At 41.4% G+C, this 25,199-nt stretch overlaps 1 protein-coding gene across 2 annotated transcripts in view; it reads right to left on the reverse strand.

The window, feature by feature from the left end:
- Positions 1-94: 94 nt before the first annotated feature.
- Positions 95-25,199, reverse strand: part of xkr8.1 (XK related 8, tandem duplicate 1) — a 30,089-nt gene continuing 4,984 nt past the window's right edge. Inside the window, exons 3-4 of one of the 2 annotated variants that reach the window (XM_087295809.2) lie at positions 24,480-25,064; positions 95-1,036 (exon numbers count right to left, since the gene is read on the reverse strand). In XM_087295809.2, coding sequence (XP_087151935.1) covers positions 951-1,036; positions 24,480-25,064 — 671 coding nt within the window. In that variant the 3' untranslated portion in view covers positions 95-950. Of the gene's footprint in view, positions 1,037-23,937; positions 25,065-25,199 lie in introns of those variants that run through there. The other variant, XM_087295810.1, reaches the window with a different exon arrangement.

Here is a 25,199-nt window from a genome sequence, read left to right on the forward strand (position 1 = left end):
AAACTCACAAGCAATGAAATACCAAAATATTTTTTCTAACTCTGAAGAGATTCTATTTTAACCCTTTAAAACCCTTTTGAATCACATGTTGGGTTATGTTTTTTTTTTTTTTTTTTTTTTTTTCTGAATTTCACAAAAGCCTGGTGTCCACAATATTGGACTTTTGTCATCCAATCAAATGGCAGCAAGATTCTATCTGAAAAATGTCTGAAGAGAAGCACAACGCAGAGGCAACATTTTCAACACATTTATTGATATTTTTGCCAATATTTCATAGACTTTACAGAGAAATATATCTGTCCATCATAATGTACAGCTCGTTTTAATAGCATGCAGTCAGACACAACAGATCATCCATAAGGCTATTTGGAGAAGAATGATCATATGTAGCATGGAGTTATGCAGTCAACAGAGGAGAAACACCGATTCAAAACTTTATTATTAAAGTTTTTCTTTATAAAAGTTTATTTTATTATTATCACAGAGTAGATATATGCAGATACGGTATGCGCATCTATTGACTCCTTCACAACCATTTAAATAGTGTTTGTCCTGTAGACAGTTCTGACAACTACACTTTCAGAAATAAAGTGCAAACCTGTCATTTTGTAAAAGTATGCCTTTAAATTTGGTTACAAATGAATACCTAAAAAGTACAAATGTGTACTTTATAGTACCCCAAACGTAAAAAAAAGTGTGCACTAAAGATACAAAATTGTTCCTTAAAGATACTAATGGGGACCTGTAAGGTACAAAAGTGTACCTTTCATAGCGATGCTGCCCTTCTGGCAGGTTTTGCAGCTTTATTCCTGAGATAGTAATCCATCATAGGAATAAATACATTACATATAACCGTGTATGAATTTTAGGGGAACACAACTGGATATAGGGAAGTGTTTGTGAAGTTAAATTTAAAACTAAAAGTAGAAATCTGCAGCTATGGTTCTACTTCATAGAAGAACTCCAGGAACTTTATCTACAGTTTTTGTTTCTGCTTTAGTGCTAAAGCCTAAGTCAATCCCTTTCTTAAATGTTCCTTCAAAGATTGTTTTATCGAGTTCATCTATTTTCTGTTTGTAGCTAGTATAAAACCATTTGTAGTTCATCATCACCCCCAAAATTGCAATGACATATAATCCTAGCAGTGCTGGGATAACTACAGCAGGGTTTAAAGAGGTCCAGCAGCCTGCATGCTCAGTCACCTTCCAGCTCCAGAAGCCCAGAAGCATCATCATGTCTAACAGCAAGAAGCTACAATAAAAAGCATGCTTTTTGGCCACAAAAACCAGCACCATCCACAAAGATAGAAAATGAGCAATGATGTAGCACAGGAATACACTGCAGAAGAGTGCCAGAGCGGCCACACGGGGAATGATCAGCAGAAAGTTCCACAGCAAATAGACAGCAGAGGCGGTCCAGCATGTAATAACACTGAGGAGCCCAGTAGAAAGAAAATCATCAGCCCCATAAACACATAAGCTTCGGTAACGCTTTCTTTTACAACCCGCAAAGTACCGCGTAAGTACAGTGAAATTACAGTGTACTTTTCTGTACGTACTGTGTAAGTATAATGAACGTATGTGTAGGTATAAGGGAACAAACCGTAATGCTTGGGTAAAAAGGGGGTAACAACCAGATATTCAGCATGAAAAGTACCGCGTAAGTACAGTAAAATAACGTTGTACTTATCTTTAAATTGCAAAAGAACAAACCATAATGTTTGCGTAATAGGGGAGTAACAGCAAGATATTCATCATGCAAAGAAGTATATTAAGTTTACGATGCACTTTTCTTCAAGTATTGTATACATATAAAGAATTATGCAAGGATGGTAACAACCTATTGCCATCTGCAAATGTACTGTACATGCACCTGCATGAGTACATTAGTACTCTTATTCAGTGTTTGGGTTTTATATGGGGTGTTTAATGAATAAAAGGTTTACAACCTGTGAAATTATGAACCCTTATTGTATACTGTATGTATTTTAAATCTGCAATTCAATATAAAATATTTCCATACACTACTTACCTTATGTTTACTCGTCGATCTCACCAAAGCATCAATGTCTCCATAACTCACTATCAACAAATAACTTTGCATGACATAGGCCTACCGTCAGGGTTCAATGCAGATTAAAACTGGGGGCTAACTGTTGCATTTCAGTGAACGTATAGCTGATGCTTTATAAAAAAATGTAGTAGTTTGGTCTTCAATCAATAAAAACTGCTGCTGTAGTTTACTCTGTTCTTAGTGTTCAAGTATACACTAGTGTGTTAAAGTTCAGCTTCTTCCCTCTTTGTTCCCTGTAGTTAAAGGGTAAATACAGTATTTGTTCCCTCCTTGTTTCCTGTACTTACAGGGTAAATACCACATTTGAGGCTTGTAAATTAAAGTGAAGCTTTGTTACTCGCTTGTTACCTGTAGTTAAAGGGTAAATACAACATTTGTTCCCCCCCTTGTTCCCTTTAGTTTACAATGTAAAATTTTAAAGGCAGTAAAATAAATATACAAACACACAATACATTTCTTCTTTACTTTGTAACCTTTATTTTAATAAATAAGCATTTTAAAACACTCCATATTAATCAAACATTGTCTTGTCTATCATTGCCTATACTCATTCATTTTCTCTTCGGCTTTGTCCTTTTGTTAATCTGGGGTCGCCACAGTGGAATGAACCACCAACTTATCCAGCATATGTTTTACGCAGTGGATGCCCTTCCAGCTGCAACCCATCTCTGGGAAACATCCATACACACCCATTCACACGCATTCACTCCAGACAATTTAGTCGACCCAATTCACCTGTACTGTATGTCTTTGGGACAGTGAGGGAAACCGGAGCACCTGGAGGAAACCCACACGAATGCAGGGAGAACTCCACGCAGAAACGCCAACGGACCCAGCCGAGGCTCGAACCAGCAACCTTCTTGATGTGAGGAAACAGCACTACCTACTGTGCCACTGTGTTGCCACCCAGCTGCAACCCATCACTGGGAAACATCCATAAACACTCATTCACACACATACACTACGGACAATTTTAGCTTACCCAATGTCACCACATATTTTTGGACTTGTGGGAGCACCCGGAGGAAACCCAAGCTAACATGGGGAGAACATGCAAACACCACACAGAAATGCGCACTGACCCAGCCGAGGCTCGAACCAGCAACCTTCTTGCTGTGAGGCGATTGTGCTACCCACTGCGCCTGCCTATATATACTCAAACAGCAAAATAACACATTATTTTCTTCCCCCTTTTTTTCTGGCATCTCTTGCTTGGCTTCCTCCTCTGCTCTTCTCAGCTTCCACTGAGGACTCTGATGGTGTGTGGCTGATGAAATCCCATGGGTCTTGCTGCTCTGCATTTATATAAAATATATGAACAGACATAAAGGCTTTTAGTAAGATATAGACATGTTTATTTTTCTGTTTAATGTGTGTGTAGTGGTTGTCCAACAATTTCACACACTAAACATTTACAGATACCATACAGACACTATACATTACTATCAAACAAAGTACTATCATCAGATCATATGGGAGATTGTGATCATCCTTTCCTTCTGGTTTGACAGTATACACCGGTAGGTTATGTGCTTTCTTGACAACAACATGAACATTTTGCTCCCATTTGTCAGCTAATTTATGTTTGCCTCGCAAACGCACATTCCTCACTAGAACTCGGTCACCTTCTTCCAGAGTTAAGGCAACTACATGCTTGTCAAACCTTTGCTTGTTACGTTCTGCAATCTTTCCAGCATTTTTGGTAGCCATCTCGTAACTTTCACGTAAACGATTCTTCAAGTTTTCCACATACTGTGAGTGAGACTTGTTGGGAGTGTCCACTGGCAACCCGAATGCCAAGTCAACAGGAAGACGAGGTTGTCGCCCAAACATGAGCTCGTAGGGAGTATATCCAGTTGTGTCATGCCTGGTGCAATTATAGGCATGCACTAGGGGTTTTACATACTCCTTCCACCTAGATTTCCTCTTATTTTCCAGTGTTCCAAGCATTTGGAGCAGTGTACGATTAAATCGTTCCACTGGATTCCCCCTAGGATGGTATGGGGTTGTTCTGACCTTGTGTATTCCTGCAACCTTACACAGCTCCTTGACAGTACGTGACTCAAAGTCGGCTCCTTGGTCACTATGCAGCTTCTCGGGAAACCCATAGTGTATTAAGAAGTGGTCCCAAAGACTTTTGCAACTGTTTGGGCAGTTTGGTTTCGAGTAGGTATGGCCATAGCATACTTTGTAAAATGGTCAGTGATGACCAGAATATTCTTAGTGTTGCTTTGGTCCGGCTCTAAGGATAGGAAATCAATGCACACCAACTCAAGGGGCCTACTTGTTTGAATATTAACCAAAGGAGCTGCTTTTTCAGGAGGTGTTTTCCTCCGAACACAGCGTTCACAGGTTTTTACCTTCTGTACCACTGCATGAGACATTTTCGGCCAAAAGAATCTTGTCCTCACAAGATCCAGTGTTCGTTCAATACCAAGATGACCCATGTCATCATGGAGACTCTGTAATACGGTGTTTCTAAGTGAGGTAGGTAAAGCCAACTGGTATGATGAAGCTCCATGTTCCTGCTTCTTTCTGTACAGAACATTACTCCTCAACTCAAGACGCTTCTATTCCTTTAACCATAAGCTCACAGCAGAAGATAGTCCCCTTAACTTACAAGGCTTAACCCCACTTTCCACTCTTTCAATGACAATTTTCAACTCTGGATCCTTTCTCTGCAACTCTGCCAAAGCAGCTTGTGAGAGATGAGGGAGACTTGGGAGACCATGTTCATCCTCATGCTGGAACTCGTATGGAAGGACATCCACACAGTGGGTAAGAGACTCAACCAAAGTAACCGAAGGGATACAATGGAGTCCTTGGGGTGACCCAACTACTTGATGCTTTTCGCAGATTGCTTTCACTACTTCTGCCATCACAACAGGTGACTCATCTTCTGACTCCATAAGATGGTGCAAAGTGAATTGCCTAATCCTTTCCTTCTCTTTTAGTGAGGTTAGGTCATCCACCAGCTCACCATGTGGCCTTCGAGAGAGACCATCTGCATCTTGGTTTTGACTCCCTGCCCTGTACTGCAGCTTAAAATTATAAGTCGATAGACTGGACAACCAGCGGTAACTAGTAGCGTCAAGTTTTGCCGAAGTTAATATATATGTTAAAGGGTTGCTATCTGTCACAACAGTAAATTCTGCACCGTAAAGGTAGTCATTAAACTTGGAAGTTACAGCCCATTTTAGCGCTAAAAATTCAAGTTTATGTGCAGGGTACCTGCTCTCACCTTTAGTCAACCCTCTACTAGCATAAGCTATGACTCGCAGCTGCCCCTCTTGTTCTTGGTACAAAGCTGCACCGAGCCCCGTGGTACTTGCATCGGTGTGTAGCACATAGGGATGTTTGGGGTTTGCAAAGCCCAATATAGGTGCAGATGTGAGATTGTCGATTATGGAGTCAAATGCATCCTGACAGTCTGTAGTCCATCGAGTGTCAAATTCCGCTTTGGGATTGAAATATTCACAATCTTTCTGCTTCGTGTTACAACTCTTTCTAAGAGGAGGATATCCTGCAGTAAGGTCAGTTAACGGTTTAACTATCTTTGAAAAGTCACGCACAAGCCTCCTGTAATATCCAGCGAAGCTTAAAAAGGACCTTAGCTCTTTTAGGTTTCTTGGCCTTGGCCAGGTCTTTAAAGCTTCTACCTTTGCAGGGTCTGTTTCCACCCCATTGTGAGAAACAATGTGGCCAAGGTACTTCACTGAGGTTTGGAAGAACCGGCACTTCTCAGGTGACAATTTCAATCCATACTCCTTAAGTCGGTTTAGGACTTGCAACAACCGGGACTCATGTTCCTCTAAAGTATCAGAAAAAACAATGAGGTCATCAATAAAGACAAGGACTTGCTTCCGATTTAGATCTCCCATGCACCGTTCCATAATCCTTTGAAAGGTGCTAGGGGCATTTGTAATTCCCTGCGGCATACGGTTGAACTCCCAGAAGCCAAGTGGACAGACAAATGCAGTCTTGGCCTTATCAACTTCCTCCATCTCTATTTGATAAAACCCAGACTTCAGATCGAGCACAGAAAACCATTTTGAGCCCGTCAGTATGGAGAAAGCCTCCTCTAAATTTGGTAACGCATAGGCGTCTTTTATTGTCTGTGCATTTAGCTTCCGGAAGTCAACACATAGCCGCACTGAGCCATCCTTTTTCCGGACAACAACTATGGGTGAAGCAAATGGAGAATCAGACTCCCGGATAACACCAGTAACTAGCAACTCTTGGAGGTGCCTCCTCACAGCGTCTATGTCTTGGGGATGTATGGGCCTGGCCCTTTGTTTGAATGGTGTCTCGTCGTTTAACTTTATTTGGTGCTTGACCTTCTTTGTGTAACCAAAATCCAAATCATGCAGGGAGAAAACTTCCGGCATAGAGTTTAACAGTTTTGTTATCCTTTCTTTCCAGGTCGTGGGCAGAGAGTCGCCAAAGTCAAATGTTAAGTTGGCACAGGTGGGTATTGACTCTTCAGCTTTAGCATCTGAACTCTGATGATGCTGGTTCAGGACACTTTGAATAGCATGAATCTCGGCTAACATGACTTTAGGAGGAACTGCTATGTCAGTTTGCGTGGTGTTTCTTAACAGAACTGACAGCTTGGAAAGACGTTTATTCGGTGATGTGTGCAAGCAACTAGCAATAAGAAGACCATTGGGCAAAGGAACGGAGGATGGTTCGAGTGTTACCAGTTTTTCTGTGTGGGGACCATTAAAATGGGCTTGACCCTCTAACACCACCCTTCCTCCTGCAGGTACTATCTCAGGGGAGTTTCCCTTGAATTTTACATAACCAAGGGTTTCACTGCTGGCCTGCCTCCATCTAGCTTCCAACACTTTAAGCACAGCTTGATAGCCAGGAAAACTAGACTTGACATCAGCTGCACAATCTTGAGCACATTTACCATAAAGCACATCTAACGAGTTTGTTCCAACTAAAATTTGGGAAAAACTGGTTAAATCTGGAACAACTAAAGCTAATGTAGGAACCTCAACCTCCGCCCCGATGAATTCTTTGGGGAATTTCAAGGTAAGTTCGATGTACCCTAAATATGGCACAGCCTGTCCACTAGCTCCTTCTACCTCCAGTAGATTTTTCAAGGGCTCCAAAGGGAAATCAGATAAATGTGCTTTGTAAAATGAATGGGGTATTGTGGTGACCTGCGACCCCGTGTCTAAAAGGCAGTTTACCTCCATCCCCCCAATGGTGACTTGGGCTGTACATTTGGTTCCTACCAGACCTTTGGGTAAATGTTTGAAAGACACAGTGGTTTGACTGAGCTCGGGTATCTGTTTATAACATCCAGGGCGGCTTTTATAAAGTTTGGCCTCCATATGCCCCGCTATAGAGACCTCACCTAGTTTAAAAACTGGGCGGGTCTTCCATGTAGGATATCCCACTGATGCTGCTGCTCTCTCAGCTTGAGCCGCTTTTCCTCAACTTTTGGAGGATTTGCAGGGTTTTCACAGTTGACTGCCAAATGCCCATCATCTCCGCATCGAAAACAGTACCCTGGCCTAGGTCTGTTAGTTCTTAAAGGCTCTTTCTTGAGAGCTCTGCCAATTTCAGTTCCAGTGGATCTCTGCATATGAGGAGCTTGATATGCTTTTTGTACAATACCTTGTGCTTGTAGCTCTGCTACCTGTCGCTGCAATCTGGCAATTTCTGATTGCTCTGGATTGTTCCCTTTTAGTCCCTCAGCAACAGATGCTTTTACAGCAGCCACCTGAACGCAAAGGTCTTCAACAGTCCTCTTTAAAGCAATTAACTCAGCCCTTTCTGATTGACTTTTAATACTCTTTTTATCAGGAGACTGTTTTAAAGTGGCAACTTGAGCTTGAATTTCTGCGACTTGTTTCTTTAAAGATCCTGCTTCGGAACTATAAGTGCTAGACACGTCGCATGCACAAGCTGACACTTGGTTTGAGATAGCTCGTGTCTTTGGGTAAACATTTGCTGGCTTTGTCATCCCAAAGTGTTTCCTCATACGCTCCTCCTTAGAAGCATTTTTGTCTTCCTGAGTTCGAATTAGTATGGTTAATTCAGCGAAGGTAAGTAACTGGCCCTCTTTTTTCTCAAGCTGAAGATCAACAATGAGGCGGCTATCCCAGCACCCTCTACAGAACTGTTTTAAAAGATAACGGTCACGTTCACTCTCTTTTATACCACCTCGCCTGATTACTGCGCTTAACAGGACTTGAAGGCGATGGAGATAGTCGGATGATTTTTCATTTTGATTCTGAAAAGTACCCATTAGTTTTGCTAACAGTTCGTCTCCATCTTCAACAGAACCATAAACGGACTCCAGCAACTCAAGATAGACAGCAGGAAGGGCTGGGGGACGCACATGTTTAACTACATCTGCAGCTGGAGGTAAGAGACTGTCCAGGATTTTACGTGTTCTATGCAGGTCTGAAATAGATGGGTCATTAAGCAAATAGTCAACACTGGCACGCCAGGTGTCATAATCAGGTTCGTTAGGGGGGCGGGGACTCTTCCCTGAAAAGACCCTAAGACGAATGGATGTCTGCTGAGACATCATGGCATCACTCGTTTTTACTACATGCTCAACTACCATTCTTTGAACCTGGGCATCGCCCATTATGTTTGTCGAAGAGGAAGGAAAAACTGTTGTAAGGTTATCATCAGCGGTAGTTTCGGGTGAAGGCGGGGACACATAAATGATTCTATTCTTGGTTGGGTTTTTGGATTCGGAATCTTGGGGGTCTATCTCTGCTACACTAGGTGACTCAGAAATCAGAGTGTTATCTCTAGACTGTGTGTCAGCAACCTCTATCTTTTGAGATTCTGCTAGAGTTTGGTCTTCTGAATGAGTTTCTTTAAGTTTCTCTAACTCCTCCTGCAACACGGTTTGGAAATGCCTTCCACTCTCTTTGGCTATGGCCTTCAATTGCTCAAGGTACCCTTCAGTGGCAGTGCTAACGACAGGTGGGTCACACACAGTGGCTAAAGCGCGTACCCGAAAGGTAATGCTTGGATCAGAAAGACTTCCCAAAGTCAGGGGCAAATGGGGATGCAAAGTTTGAAACGCAGAGTTTTCATTAAACTCCACAATTAGCAGCTTGTGAAAGTCTGATGCTGGGTCATCAATTATCACGTTGCGACGGATAGAGCCGTATCTCAGCAAATATGCTTCCAGCTCATTATCTAACTCAGTTAACGTTAGACCGCTTACTATGAGAGAGTTCGCTACAGTTATATTTTCTCGTCTTACGACATCCATTATGACAGCTCAAATTTTTAAAACGGTTTGCTACTGATACAATTCCCTTTTTCTTGTCGTTTGACACCCTTGCTGCAATAATTAGACTCCTGGCTGGCTCGCCAACTTTACTGTAACCCGCAATATATAGAAACCAAGGAGATTACAATATTATACTATCAACTTTGGACCAAGTTATCAGAAGTTTAAGTTCGCTCTGGAGCCAACTTTGCAGCAAGACAAGGGAAATGATGACACAAGACAGGAATTTTTGTATCAAAATATATATGATTTATATTGTAAATATTAGTGAGAAATGAAATAAATTAAATCAAATAACAAACTAATTATTCTCAAATTTGGACTTTGAAATGTATATTTCCCCAAATATAAAGTAATAAATAAAATAAAGGCTTTTCACACTATGTCAAGTGTTTTCTTCACAAAAACAAAATGTAAAAGGTAAATATATACAACTTCAGCACTCCTCAGGTAAGTAAGACCATAGTAATAATTGAAACACTTCAATTAGGAAAAAAACGGCTAGAAAATTGAACCCAGAAAAGAATTTCTTGTCAGATACCAAAGTGATTCGGCAAAATGATTCACTAGTCCATCAAACAAATATGATTGATCACCTCTTTGGTTGCGAAATGTTCAAGTTCAGTTCAATAAACTCAATTGTTTATAATGCACCCGTTGCAGTGTTTTGTTTTAACACTGATTAGTAGCTCAGTTCCAGAAAAATAGAACTAAATATGACTCTGGCTTCCAGTCGTTCCTGTGTCCGATAGACGATGGAATTTCCTACCAATCAGATGAATTGGGCAACACGAAATATTGGTTCCATAAAACCGGGCGGCTCGCCAGTTTCCACCAACAGCGAATGTCCTCCAAGATGGCAGAAACAAGAATACTTTGGACTTCTAGAACTCCACACTCCAAATGCCAGGTGTCAGGATCACGAACAGAGAAGATGGAAAAACAAAAACAGAGGAAAAGGACACACAAAAAAAAACCCAACTTTGAAAAGACAAGGTGGAAAGGCACCATTAATTTCCATTCACCTTTCAACAAAGAATATAAATCAGTGCATACAATCAGTTCTCACATAAACTTAACCAATTTAAATAAAATAGGATAAATGTACAATAAAGTATCAACTCTCATATTAAACCCCATTATCTTCACTACAATTGCAATTTCGTATTTGTATATAGCTATTAAACTGAAAAAACATCTTAATAGATGCACTCACATTTTGTTAGCATGCTAGTTTAAGCACACGGTTAGCAAAACACATGTGAGCCATTTGCACATGCTAAAAGAGCACATGGACAACTGCAGATGTCCGTTTGTAACACTAATACACTTCCCAAAAACATTTAAACAGCAGATTTTGCTCTTAATCCACACTTAGATTCACATTAATGTGCATTTTAACCATTTAACATACATTCAGACTATATTTATGAACCATTTACACCATAAATGACTTATAACAATCACTTTTAGTGAAATACAATAATATAAAATTCACTCACCAAGAAATATAGTAGTTATAGTTGAAGAAAAAATCACTTATGAACCAAAAAAAAAAAAACAGCCTAATCAGATCTGTGCTTCAGACGATTCCTGTCCTTGGTCCAAACGCGATTGGGGGTTTGAGTACGGACAGTAGTATATTACAGCACCTAAATCAAGTTTCAACTGCTTGTTTTACTTCTAATTTCTCAAATTTTACAGCTATACACGACGCGGGCCGCGAGCTCGCTTCAGCTGTTCACGTTTCTCTCGTTTCACTCCTCTCTCACGCTGTGACTCTGCCTCTCTCTCTCTCAACTCAACGCGCGCAGATGACGTCATTCCGGGAGGCGGAGCTAGTATTTTTTTCACTCGCAGTTAAATAGATGCATTTAATTTTATCTGCATTCTACGATTATATAATGTTTCTTTTTTTCTTTTTGATAACATTGTGACTTACAAAATACAAATAAAATTATTTTACATGTACTCCAGTTATTGTTCTTATTTATTTATTTGGTTAACGGGCTTGATAAGGACTACAGTAACCTGGGTTACACATGTACAGTACATTTGCAGATAGCAATAGGTTGTTACCATCCTTGCATAATTCTTTATATGTATACAATACTTGAAGAAAAGTGCATCGTAAACTTAATATACTTCTTTGCATGATGAATATCTTGCTGTTACTCCCCTATTACGCAAACATTATGGTTTGTTCTTCTGCAATTTAAAGATAAGTACAACGTTATTTCACTGTACTTACGCGGTACTTTTCATGCTGAATATCTGGTTGTTACCCCCTTATTACCCAAGCATTACAGTTTGTTCCCTTATACCTACGTAAACGTTATTTATACTTACACTATACGTACAGAAAAGTACACCGTTATTTCACTGTACTTACGCGGCAATTTTCGTGATGAACATCTGGTTGTTACCCCCTTTTTAACCAAGCATTACGGTTTGTTCCCTTATACCTACACATACGTTCATTATACTTACACAGTACGTACAGAAAAGTACACTGTAATTTCACTGTACTTACGCGGTACTTTGCGGGTTGTAAAAGAAAGCGTTACCTAAGCTTCCTCCTGATAAAGTGACACAACAGTTCGGATGTCCATTACTATATCCAACAGAAAAAAGAAACAATCCCACCAGAGAAAACAGGTAATCCCACAAAGAGTAATGAAAAGTGGAGCTCTCCTCCATGATTCTGTCCAGTTTGATAAACCTTACAGCATGAACATGATACTCCTTTTTAACCGTGATGTTAAAGAGTTGAAACAGAAAGTAATCTCCTCTCACGTTGTGTGTGTGTGTGTGTGTGTGTGTGTGTGTGTGTGTGTGTGTGTGTGTTACGTCCTTTTAGATGTTAATATTAAACTAGGAGTAGATGACATAACATACAATAGTTTAATGTGTGTGACAAGCGGATGGAGAAAGAAAGAAACTGAAAACCAAATATCACTGCAATTATTTATTGCCCATACATCCAATGAAACCAGTGAAAATATATTATACAGTGAAAGAAAACTATTTACAATGGTTAAATAATGAATTACCTGGGGGGAGAGGAAGCAGTTGAATGTGCTTAAATCAAAGAAATTAATATAACAAAACTCAGTAACTGTTTTCACCAAACTAAACTAAATATGAAAAGAAAAGCATGAAAAGAAAAATCTTCAACGTACCAAACGTCTTAACTAAAAACAAACTAAAACTAAAACTCTAACTAAAAACAAAACATACAGAAAACAGCACATTCTCCTGAACCTAGTGAAATAATACAAAATATGCATCTGAGTGTTGTATATGTATATTGCGCAACTTACTCACTCCTACACCTCTCCAAGGCATCACTCAAACATGTCAGTTAACTGGACAAGTTTACAGGCAAATATATTGCATTATTAAATCGCAAACTTTAGACAAGAGCATTAAACAAACAAAAAACACATTCTCTCAGACTAGCCCTCGCAAGAGAGTGTCACGGTTTATGGATCTGTGTGTTCCTCCTGTATGTTATGTATCATGCCTTGTGTGTTGTCATGTGTGAGGGTGTGTGTTTGTTTACCTTTTGTGTTGACAGCGTGCTAGGATCAGCTGATGTCATCAGCTGACTTATCATCCTCCAGCTGAACCTCATTTGGCTGGCTATAAAATTCCTCCTGTGGTATGTGCTGGTTATCAGTCCGTTGTTGTCCTTGTTTGTCCTTGTTCCTGACTGTTGTCTCCCAGTATCATCCGCTGTCTGTTTGATGTCATCGTTGTGGTCAGTGGCTCTCTTTTGTTTGAACTTTCGTGTGTCCTCTGTTCATTAAAACACTCGCATTTGGATCCTCCTTGTCTTGATTCGTGACAGAACGGACTGATCAAACATGGATCCAGCGAGTATCTCCGGCCTGGCTGAAGTTGTTGCACACGCTACCACACGCATGAACAGACATGATGATCAGATGGTCACCATCAGTCGCGCTGTCCAGGCGCTGGTCACTCAGATCTCTGATCTCACAACACGGTTGCAACGTCTTCATGCTGTCGGTCTTCAGCAGCCTGTTGCAGCTAACCTTAGTCCATCTATGCCGGTTCCTGAGCGAACAGCTGGATTTTCCGAGCCTCGCCTTCCACCTCCAGCGTTCTACTCCGGAGAGCCTGAGTTTTGTCGAGCCTTTTTAGCGAAGTGCTCATTGTACTTTTCCCTGCAGCCTTCCTCGTTTTCCACGGAGGAATCGAAAGTGGCGTTTGTCATCACGCTTCTCACCGGGAGAGCGGCGCAGTGGGGAACTGCTGTGTGGGAGAGGAAACTCCCATGCTGCTCTTCATTTGACACCTTTTCGACAGAGCTTAAAAAGGTATTCGATCGAGGTTTGGCGGGCAGAGAGGCGGCACGGGCGCTAACAGAGTTGCAGCAGGGGCAACGGAGTGTCGCTGACTACTCCATTGAGTTCCGCACCCTGGCGGCCGAGAGCGAATGGAACGCGCAGGCGCAGTGGGACGTCTTTCTCCATGGGCTGGCAGACCAGATAAAGGATAAAATATTCACCCTGGATCTTCCTAAGACCCTCGACGGACTCATTGATCTGGCCATTCGTGTGGATTCTCGTCTTCAGCTCAGGGAGAGAAACACGCGACGCACGCACACTCTGGTGAGATCACCTTTTCCGGCTGTCACGGTAGTTCCGGGGCAGGAGGCCATGCCCCTCGCGGATCCCGAAGGCATGCAGATGGGCCGCTCTAGGCTGTCGCTGGAGGAAAAGCGCAGACGCCGCAGCGAGGACCTGGTGTTTCACAGCGGTGGTGTTGATCACATCGCGATTCAGGGTAAAAGCCAGAGCCCGTCAGTAGAAAAGAGTTTACTGACGGGTGGAGTATCTTTGAACAAATCTTCCCTTGCAGCTACTCTTTTGAATGTTATGTTGGAGTGGTCATCTGGCAATTTTAGTACTCAAGCAATTATTGACTCTGGGGCGGAGGGAAATTTTATTGACTCTGCTTTAGTAAAAAAACTCAGACTTCCTGTGATTTCTCTCTCCCAACCTATATCTGTTCATGCTCTTAATGGTTCTTCTCTTCCGTCCATTACTCATTCAACTGGTCCAATAAGACTGATCACCTCTGGTAACCACTCTGAAATTATTCTTTTTTTTTTAACAGAAGCTCCTGTCACTCCAGTAGTCCTTGGGCATCCTTGGCTGGTAATACACAATCCACATATTAACTGGAAACAGGAATCTGTAATATCTTGGAGTGAGAGCTGTCATGCTACGTGTTTGTTGTCTGCCTGTTCTTCTGTGTCTCGTTCTGTTTTTCAGGAAGAACACATGGATCTGTCAAACGTGCCCAAGGAGTACCTCGACCTGAAGAGAGTGTTCAGTAAGTCTCGAGCTGCTTCTCTGCCTCCACATCGTCCCTATGACTGTGCTATAGAGTTATTGCCAGGTACGTCTCCGCCTAAAGGCAAACTTTATTCGCTCTCTGTTCCAGAGAGGGAGGCCATGGAGAAATATATTTCTGATTCTCTAGCAGCCAAGATCATCCGCCCTTCTTCATCACCAGCAGGGGCGGGGGTTTTTTTCGTGAAAAAGAAAGATGGCTCCCTCCGTCCTTGTATAGACCTACAGAGGGCTGAACGCTATCACGGTAAAGAATACATATCCTTTGCCGCTGATGTCTTCTGCCTTCGAACGTCTGCAGGGGGCATCCTTTTTCACGAAATTAGACCTCCGCAACGCTTACCATTTGGTCCGCATTCGAGAAGGCGATGAATGGAAGACTGCCTTTAATACCCCCAGGGGGCACTTTGAATATTGTGTTCTTCCTTTCGGTCTGTCCAACGCCCCTGCAGTCTTCCAAGCACTCGTGAATGACGTGTTGAGAGATATGCTAGATCAGTTTATTTATGTTTACCTGGATGACATACTGATATTTTCTCATTCTCTCCAGGAACACGTTCAACACGTCAGGCGAGTGCTTCAGAGGCTGCTAGAGAATGGGCTTTATGTCAAGGCGGAGAAATGCGTTTTTCATGCACAGTCTGTTCCTTTTCTGGGACATATCGTGTCAGTCGAGGGGATGCGCATGGATCCAGAGAAAGTTCAGGTTGTGGTAGATTGGCCAACCCCAGATTCCCGCAAGGCCCTGCAGAGGTTTCTTGGTTTTGCCAATTTTTACCGGCGTTTCATTCGCAACTTCAGCCAGCTCGCCGCACCTCTGACTGCCTTAACCTCCCTCAAGACTCCGTTCAGGTGGTCCAATGCAGCGCAAGTTGCGTTTGATCGTCTGAAAAGCTGCTTTGTTTCAGCACCTATTCTTATTGCCCCTGATCCATCACGGCAGTTCGTGGTGGAGGTTGACGCATCAGAGGTGGGGGTCGGTGCTATCCTGTCCCAGCGCTCTTCCTCGGACGGCAAGATGCATCCCTGCGCGTGTTTTTCTCATTGTCTCAACAATGCTGAACAAAATTATGATATTGGTAATCGAGAGCTGTTGGCCGTCAAGCTTGCATTGGAAGAGTGGCGTCATTGGCTAGAGGGTTCGGGGGTTCCCTTTATCGTTTGGACCGATCATAAAAATCTGGAGTACATCCAATCCGCCAAAAGATTGAACTCTAGGCAGGCGCGGTGGGCTTTATTTTTCGGACGTTTCGATTTTTCCATCTCGTACCGACCAGGTTCCAAGAATGTTAAACCTGATGCACTTTCTCGAATTTTTGATCACTCTGAGCGCGCATCATCTCCTGAGACCATCGTGCCACGCAGACTTTTTATCTCTGCTGTCACCTGGGAGATCGAGTCGAGGGTCCGCATGGCCTTAGAAGGGGTAACGCCTCCGCCTGGATGCCCACCGAGTCGTTTATTTGTGCCAGAGGAATTACGGTCTGACGTCATCCATTGGGGTCACTCTTCCAAGTTGGCCTGTCATCCAGGGGTGAGTCGTACCTTGTATCTAATCAAACAACGATTCTGGTGGCCAGTTATGGCTCGTGACATAAGGAATTTTGTGTTGGCTTGCTCAGTTTGTGCTGTTTCTAAGACTTCCAATCGCCCCCTCGCTGGACTTCTTCAGCCGCTGTCAGTGCCATCGAGACCCTGGTCCCATATTGCGCTAGATTTCGTTACGGGTCTTCCCCCCTCCAACGGGAATACGGTGATTTTGACCGTAGTGGACCGGTTTTCGAAAGCCACTCACTTTATTCCTCTGCCCAAATTACCATCAGCCAGAGAGACAGCGGCTGCTGTCATTGACCATGTCTTTCGTATTCATGGCCTCCCAACGGATGTGGTTTCTGACAGGGGGCCTCAGTTCATCTCTAAATTTTGGAGAGAGTTTTGTCATTTAATGGGGGCGACTGTTAGTCTTTCTTCTGGTTTCCATCCTCAGAGTAACGGTCAAACGGAGAGAGCCAACCAAGATCTTGAACGCATGTTACGATGTTTAGTCTCTCAGAATCCATCCTCCTGGAGCCAGCAGCTCTCATGGGTTGAGTACGCACATAACTCATTACCAGTGTCTGCCACGGGCCTCTCTCCATTTGAGTGTAGTTTAGGGTACCAGCCACCTGCTTTTCCCAGTCTGGAATCCGAAGTCGCGGTTCCCTCTGCCCACGCCTTTGTCCAGAGGTGTCGACGTACTTGGAATAGGGCCAGACAGACCCTCCTTCAAGTAGGTTTGCGCACCAAGGCTAAAGCCGATCGCCACCGGTCTAAGCCTCCCGTTTACGTTGTCGGTCAAAAAGTGTGGCTTTCATCTAAAAATATTCCTCTCCGCACCGTATGTAACAAACTTGCACCTTAATTCATTGGCCCGTTTTCTGTCACCAAGATCATTAGTCCGGTGGCAGTCCGCCTCAAACTTCCTCCAGCGTACAGGAGAATTCATCCCGTTTTTCATGTCTCTAAATTGAAGCCCGTTTTTCATACGGCCATTAATCCGCCCACTCCGGTTCCCCCCCCCGCCGCGTCTCGTAGAAGGGGAGACGGTTTATTCGGTTAAGCGCATTCTGGACTCGAGACGGAGGGGACGAGGATTCCAGTACTTGGTGGACTGGGAGGGTTACGGTCCAGAGGAGAGGAGTTGGGTTCCTGCAAGGGACATATTGGATCATTCTCTCATCGATGATTACAATCGCCAGGTAAACTCTTCTGGGAGCGCCAAGAGGCGCTCTTAGGAGAGAGGGTACTGTCACGGTTTATGGATCTGTGTGTTCCTCCTGTATGTTATGTATCATGCCTTGTGTGTTGTCATGTGTGAGGGTGTGTGTTTGTTTACCTTTTGTGTTGACAGCGTGCTAGGATCAGCTGATGTCATCAGCTGACTTATCATCCTCCAGCTGAACCTCATTTGGCTGGCTATAAAACTCCTCCTGTGGTATGTGCTGGTTATCAGTCCGTTGTTGTCCTTGTTTGTCCTTGTTCCTGACTGTTGTCTCCCAGTATCATCCGCTGTCTGTTTGATGTCATCGTTGTGGTCAGTGGCTCTCTTTTGTTTGAACTTTCGTGTGTCCTCTGTTCATTAAAACAATCGCATTTGGATCCTCCTTGTCTTGATTCATGACAGAGAGACTGTCCTCACAGAGACCCACAGAAAGAATAAGAGCGAGAAGTGGCGAGAAGGAAAGAGAGAGAGAGAGAGATCGCCATTGCAGTTTGGGCTCGGCTTTTAAACTCTACGCCAACCAGCGATTGGTGGCACAAACCCAGCGGCCAACGTCATCAGCATGAAATGCGGATCCTCCAATGCAGTTCGTACCTGTAACACATGCATGAAACGACACAACCAAATACAAACAAACGTACACACTTATACAAAATACGTTCTGCAAGGGAACAATACACTCACCCTCTTAAGACTAAACATAAAGCAACATTAAGCCCTAGATAAAGTGTCAGCAATGACATTTTCAGATCCTTTTTTATGCTTTATGTTTAAGTTAAAATTTTGTACAATCAACGACCAACGCATAAGGCGTTGATTGTGATTGTACATTCTGGACAGAAACACTAGAGGATTGTGGTCAGTGTATACTTTAACAGGCAAAACTGATGAACCCACGTAAACCTCAAAGAACTGCAACGCTAAAATCAAAGCCAAAGCTTCCTTCTCAATGGTGGAATAATTACGTGGTGTCTATTAAACTTACGTGAAAAGTAACAGATTGGGTGATCAAAGCCAACATCATCCTCTTGGACAAGCACAGCGCCAGCACCCAAAGAACTAGCATCAACTTCTATTTTAAATGGACGTGAGAAGTCAGGTGCGGCAAGAACAGGCGGACAAGTAAGCAACAACTTAATATTCTCAAAAGCCTGTTGGCATGCATCAGACCATACAAAATCAGCTTTAGGACTTAACAAGCTAGTCAAGGGACAAACAACAGTCGAGAAATTATGACAGAAACTCCTGTAATAACCCGCTATTCCTAAAAAGCGGGCAATGGATAACTATCTGGCACTGTTACAGAATTTACCTTACAATAATCCATGCAAAAACGGAATGTACCGTCAGCTTTTAGCACAAGAAGACATGGAGAGCTCCATGGACTGTGACTAAACTCTGCTAGATTATTTTTTAACAGATAATCAACTTCGTCTTTCATCACAGAACGTTTTACATTATTTATTCTATAAGCATGTTGCTTAATAGGATGATCGCATGTCACTTGAATATCATGCTGTAGCACGTTAGTTTGAGTCAGCACATCACTAAACAGCATCAGATATTCTTGCAACAGTTTGATCATATCACGTCTCTGTGTTTCTGACAAAGTATTAAAATAATCTGGCAAATTATCAAGAATCTCCGAATTCAAAAGTCTACCACACATCGTCAAGTCATTACGAAACGTGACAGCCGCAACTAAGGGTTCAGAGGAAACAGCAGCAAGTTGTTCCTTTTCGAAATTATCAGACACTTTCCTAGGGTAATAAAACTTGAGCATGTTAATGTGACTGGTGCAAAATTTTCTTTTTCGATCAGGTGTATTTATCACAAAGTCAGTTTCACTCAGTTTTTTTGACACCTTATAGGGGCCAGAAAAACAAGCAGACAATGCTGAACCAGGTACCGGTAGCAGTACTAAAACTTCATCACCAGGTTTAATGTCACGGACAACAGCTTTCCTGTCATACCATCCTTTCATGTCCTCCTGAGCTACGGACAGTAACTCACGTGCAAGAAAGCATACATTGTGCAAACGTTCTCTAAAACGGCTAACAAAATAAAAATATTTACTCCTTTTGATTTTTCATTTAACATCCCATCTTTCAGCACTTTAAGAGGCCAGCGAAAGACGTGGCCGAATGTTAAATCTGCCGGAAAAAAACCTAATGACTCCTGAGTTGATTCACGAATTGCAAACAGCATTAATGGTATTCCTTCATCCTAGTCTTTTTCTGAGCTCATGCAATATTTTCTCAACATGGATTTTAATGTTTAATGAAAACGTTTGATGGCTCCCTGACTCTCAGGATGATACACGCTTCATGTTCGGTGCTTAATGCCTAATGAAGTTAAAACTTGCCTGAACACTTTTGACAGAAAATTCGTACCTTGATCTGTTTGTACGATTTTTGGTAACCCAAAAGTAGAAAAAAAATTTATCATTGCTTTGATCACAACAGGTGCAGTGACTTTCCTAAGCGGAATGGCCTCTGGAAAGCGGGTTGCAGAGCACATAATTGTTAATAAAAACGGATTACCTGCTTACGTCTTTGGAAGGGGACCAATACAATCCAAAATGACGTGCTCAAATGGTTCGCCAACAATAGGGATCGGAACAAGTGGTGCTGGTGGAATCTTTTGATTTGTCAGTGACCTGACAAACATGACAAGTGCGACAGTGAGAAACAACATCCTTCTTTAAGCCAGGCCAGAAGAAATGTTTAAGAATGCGCTTGTAAGTTTTTGTCACACCTAAATGATCAGATAAAGGGTGATCGTGGGCCAGATTTAGCACTTGTTCTCGATAAATTGTTGGTAGAAAAATCTGACAAACAACCTCCCATTCATTCTCTACATCTCTGCTAGGACGCCATTTACGCAACAAAAATCCGTTCTCAATCACGTATTCACTCAAGTTGTTTTTCGTTTCTTTAAATTCTTTGTCAGCTGCAGAAAAACATTTTGTTAAGGACTCATCCTCTCGTTGTGCATTTTTAATTTGTTCGTGCGAAATAGGTTCGGATAAAAGATCACATTCGGGCGCATCTCACTTCAGGCAAAGATGAAACTTTATCCCCGGCCAAGTCATTTCAGAGAATAAATGCAACACCTTGGACAGGAAAGGAAGGACTCACACCAACTTTGACAAAACCAATCAAACCAATCAAATCACACTACAGGTGATTTCGATGCAAAGGTACCGTTAAAACACCCATCTCAATTCCCTGAACTAGAATGTTAGATCCACAGTAAGTCTGATCAGATAAAGGAAGTGCATCAGAAATTAAAAACGAGTCAAGTGCGCCTGTGTCCCTCAAGATTTTAATTTATTTCAGCTCTTCAGTATTTCCGTTTACAGAAATCAGTCCCTTCATTAAAAATGCCTTAAAGCCAGCGTCAATTTTATTTTCACTTAAGTCAAGTCCAGACAAAGTTTTCACAAAAGCTGCTGGTTTCATTTGTCCTTGCTGATTTTTTCGATTAAGCACTAAACATTCGGAAATTAAATGTCCGATTTTGTGGCAGTAATAACACTCTCTAATCTCTTTATTCGTTGGTGAACTACTTTTTGGACCTGCAGAATTTTGAGCCGTGAATGAACTCAATGTCTTGTCAGGTCGGGGTACAGAAAACACGCTCTTGTGCGTTAACACATACTCATCCGAAAGAGTTGCGGCTTGTGACAAAGTCATGACTTTCTGTTTATTAAGATATGTGACAATTCTCTCAGGCAGGCAATTTTTAAAATTCTCCTAAAGCATCAATTCTTGCAGCGCATTAAAATCTCTCACATTGTTAGCAGCCAACCATTTATCAAAAAGAACTCCCTTGTCACGGGCAAATTCTACGAATGTTTGCTGTGCATTTTTCTTTTGGTTTCTAAAACGTTGTTGATACGCTTCAGGCACCAACTCATATGCGCGGAGAACATCGCTCTTAACTGAATCATATTTCAAACTCTCCTCCAAAGTTAAGGCAAAACAAACTTCCTGGGCCTTTCCGACTAATTTACACTGTAGCAAAAGACACCAAACTTCTTTAGGCCAATGAAGTGCGGCAGCCACACGCTCAAAAACAGCAAAATAGGAATCCTCTTCGGATTCTCTGAAGTGAGACACTAAAGCAATATGCTTACTAATATCAAAAGCACTGGACGAAACATCACTCAAAAAATTATCATTAGCAGCAGGACTTACAGGATTTAACGGCACAGATCGGCCAGAACCAACCTTCATCAAGTCTAACTCGATTTCCAATTTACGGATATCCAGGTGCAACTTCATCTCGGCATGGCGCGTCTCAGCTCGCTCTTGAGCTTCAATCTGCATGCGAGCCAGGCGGACCTTTAGCCTCGCATCACCCCCAGACTCAACTGAAGTCGGGGAAAAAGAATGGAAGGGAGGCAAGCCTGTCTTTGCCTCGGTCTCCACCTCGGCATACTCACCCGTCTCCTCCGCATCCACTAAATTATCAGGACTGTGTTCTTCAGCCTCTGCACCAGCCTTATCGCCATCCGCATCAGGTAAAATAAAAATTTAGTGTTCAATCAAGTGCTTAAAACCTTGTCTTTCATAAGGCGCTTTAGAGATTGCCTCACAACAGGAATGCGATAGTGTTCACCTATCTGCAACAAATCGTCTTTCTTACATCACTCAAAAACTTCCAATGTCGGATTAGCAACAAATGTTTCTAAATCAAAAGTACTCATTGTCTAAATTCTCACAAATACTTACAAAAGACCAAAAATGCATAGAGAAAATGATACTCTATTTCACTTTGTCACTCTTTGCGAACGTTACAGTGTGTTTGTGTAAGTGTTTTGAAATACATATATTTTAAATATTGTGAAACTAAATATCTTCTCTTTGTTAACCCATTTGTGCCCAATTTTTTTTTCTCAATGGTTTCATGCATGTAGCCTTGTTAATATTCTTATATGAACATGTTTTGCATTCATTGTCCCCAGGTGTTTAATTTTTTTTTTTCCTAGAAAATTGTACAACTCTCAGTCAGATAAAAAGGGGACAGTATGGAAAACGCAAATAAATAAGTAGTGCTTTCTAAATTTACTCTGCCTTGTATTTTATTGCAGATATACAACAAACAAATAAAACAAACCTTATTTAATATGTTCCTCCTGATTTTTATTGTTTTTTTTTTTTTTTTTAATTATTAGTTTTTATTTATTTATTTTATTTTAATTTTTTGGTTCTTGTAACTCATTCCAAAAACATTGATACAGGAGCAATTCAGGACTGTAATCAGGTAAATTGGTTAAATAATAATGTGATTTGAAACAGGATTTCAGGTGATTGTAATTATGATTTGGTACAAAAAGCATCCAGAAAAGATCATTTTAAATATGGGCTGAGGATCAGCAGTTTCTTACATTTCTCAAAGAAAGATAGAATTAGAAAACATTTGGATATTTCACCTTTATATGTGCATAACATAATTAAACGATTCAAGGAATCTGGAGGAGTTTCAGTGCGTAAAGAACATAGGTGCAAGCTTAAGTTGAACAACTGTGATTCCTGATCATCAGGCAGCACTGCATCAAAAATCGTCATTGATCGACAGTATAAGCGATATTACCACGTGGGTCACACATACAGACTTTTACCAGCAGCAAGTCTAAATGCCAAGGTCTGTGATACCTTGTTATGGGATTGTGTCAGTGCTCTTGACAATGGTAAATTGCGTTTTTGTGATGGCACCATTAACGCTAAACTGTACATAGAGATTTTGAGCACACTATGCTTCCTTCTTTTCCAGGGACACCCATGCATATTTCAACAAGACATATTTAAAAAAAATGCTGGGCTCCTCACAATTGCTTCATGTTGTCCAAACACAAATCAGTTAATTTAACGTAAAAGTTTTTACTAATTTAAGCGGATCGCACATAGAAATTGTCCTAAAAAATTAAGAATTGTGTTGTTTCAACTCCTTTACTTAAAGGAAAATGGCAAATATGAACTTCGGCAACTATAGTTGCTGGTAGACTTAAATGGGTTAAAACTGTATCACTCTGAAGAGATACTATTTTTAACCTTTTCCAACACTACCTTCTTATCTTCATCATGCCAGGCTGTTTTTTTTCCCTGTATTTCACCAAATTTAAAGCCTGGTTTAGCCGGTATTAAACAGTACTGTCATCAGCAGTAAGCCTCTGCCTGAAAAATGTCTGAAGGCCGAAGAAAAGCCTGGCGCAGATGCAACATTTTAAACAGTTTTATTTACATTTAAGGATATTTGCCAATATTTCATGGTCATTTCATTGTATAGTGAAATTTATCTGTCCATCATAATGTACAGTGGGTTGTTATAGCATGCAGTCAGACACAAGTCATCCATAAGGCTATTTAAAGAGAAGGTATGATCTGTAGCATTGAGTCATGCAATCTATAGAGAAACACAGACATTCAGCAAAACCATTGATTCAAAACTTTATTATTATCAAATCACAGAAAGGATACAGGCAGACAATATATAAAAATTGCCATTGATCAGGATACCACTCCTTCACAGCCATCTAAATAGTGTTTGTCTTGTAAACAATTCTCACAAACACTCACAGAAATAAAGGTACAAACCTGTGACTTTAGAAAAGGGTACCTCATAGTACCCTAAATGTATAAAATTGTACATTAAAAGTACCACATTGTACCTTTTATATACTAATGTGCACCTGTAAGGTATAAAAGTGTACCTTTTAAAAAGATGCTTCCCCTCTGACAGGTTTTGCAGCTTTATTCCTAAGATAGTAATCCATTATGAAAATAGGTATATTGTCTATAACAGTTTATAAATTTTACAGTAACAAAACTGGATATAGGGAAGGGTTTGTACAATTGAATTAAGAACTAAAAGCAGAAATCTGCTGCCATGATTTTACTTCGAAGGAGAACTCCAGGAACTTCATCTACAGTTTCTGTCTCAATGCTATAACCTAATGGCATTGCTTTTTTAAATGTACCTTCTTTGATTTTTTTACTGAGTTCATCTGTTTTCTGTTTGTAGCTAGTATAAAACCATTTGTAGTTCATCATCATCACTAGATTTCCAATGATATACAATCCTAGTAGTGTTGGGATAACTACAGCAGGGTTTAAAGAGGTCCAGCAGCCTGCATACTCGGTCACCTTCCAACTCCAGAAGCCCAGAAGCATCATCATGTCTAACAGCAAGAAGCTACAATAAATGGCATGCTTTAACTTTGTATTACTTTTTGAGATATTAAACCAGCTGAAATACCAGATGAGTCCAACTGTAGCTTTGAAAAGCCATTGCCAGCCGCTGCTTTCCATGAAATCTGTTTTCTGTCTCCAGGCCACAAACACCAGCACCATCCACAAAGATAGAAAATGAGCAACGATGTGGCACGGGAATACACTGCAGAAGAGTGCCAGAGCGGCCACACGGGGAAAGATCAGCAGAAAGTTCCACAGCAAATAGACAGCAGTGGCGGTCCAGCATTTTACATCAAAACAAATCCGAATGCCGTTGTGGTACATGGCAAGAGAACTGGCAATTGAAGCAGCTGATGTGAGAAATTTTAAACCTGAAATGATGAAACAGCATAGTTAGTAAACAAGATTACATAAGCAAGAATGCAGTTCTTTTGAAAAAGTGAGTGATGCATTTAATCATAACATGTAAATGGTTTGGGTGAATTATTCAATGACTCATTAGGCAC

The sequence above is a fragment of the Danio rerio genome, chromosome 19 (genome assembly GCF_052040795.2).
Source record: "Danio rerio strain M-AB ecotype USA chromosome 19, GRCz13ab, whole genome shotgun sequence".
Lineage (NCBI taxonomy): Eukaryota > Metazoa > Chordata > Actinopteri > Cypriniformes > Danionidae > Danio > Danio rerio.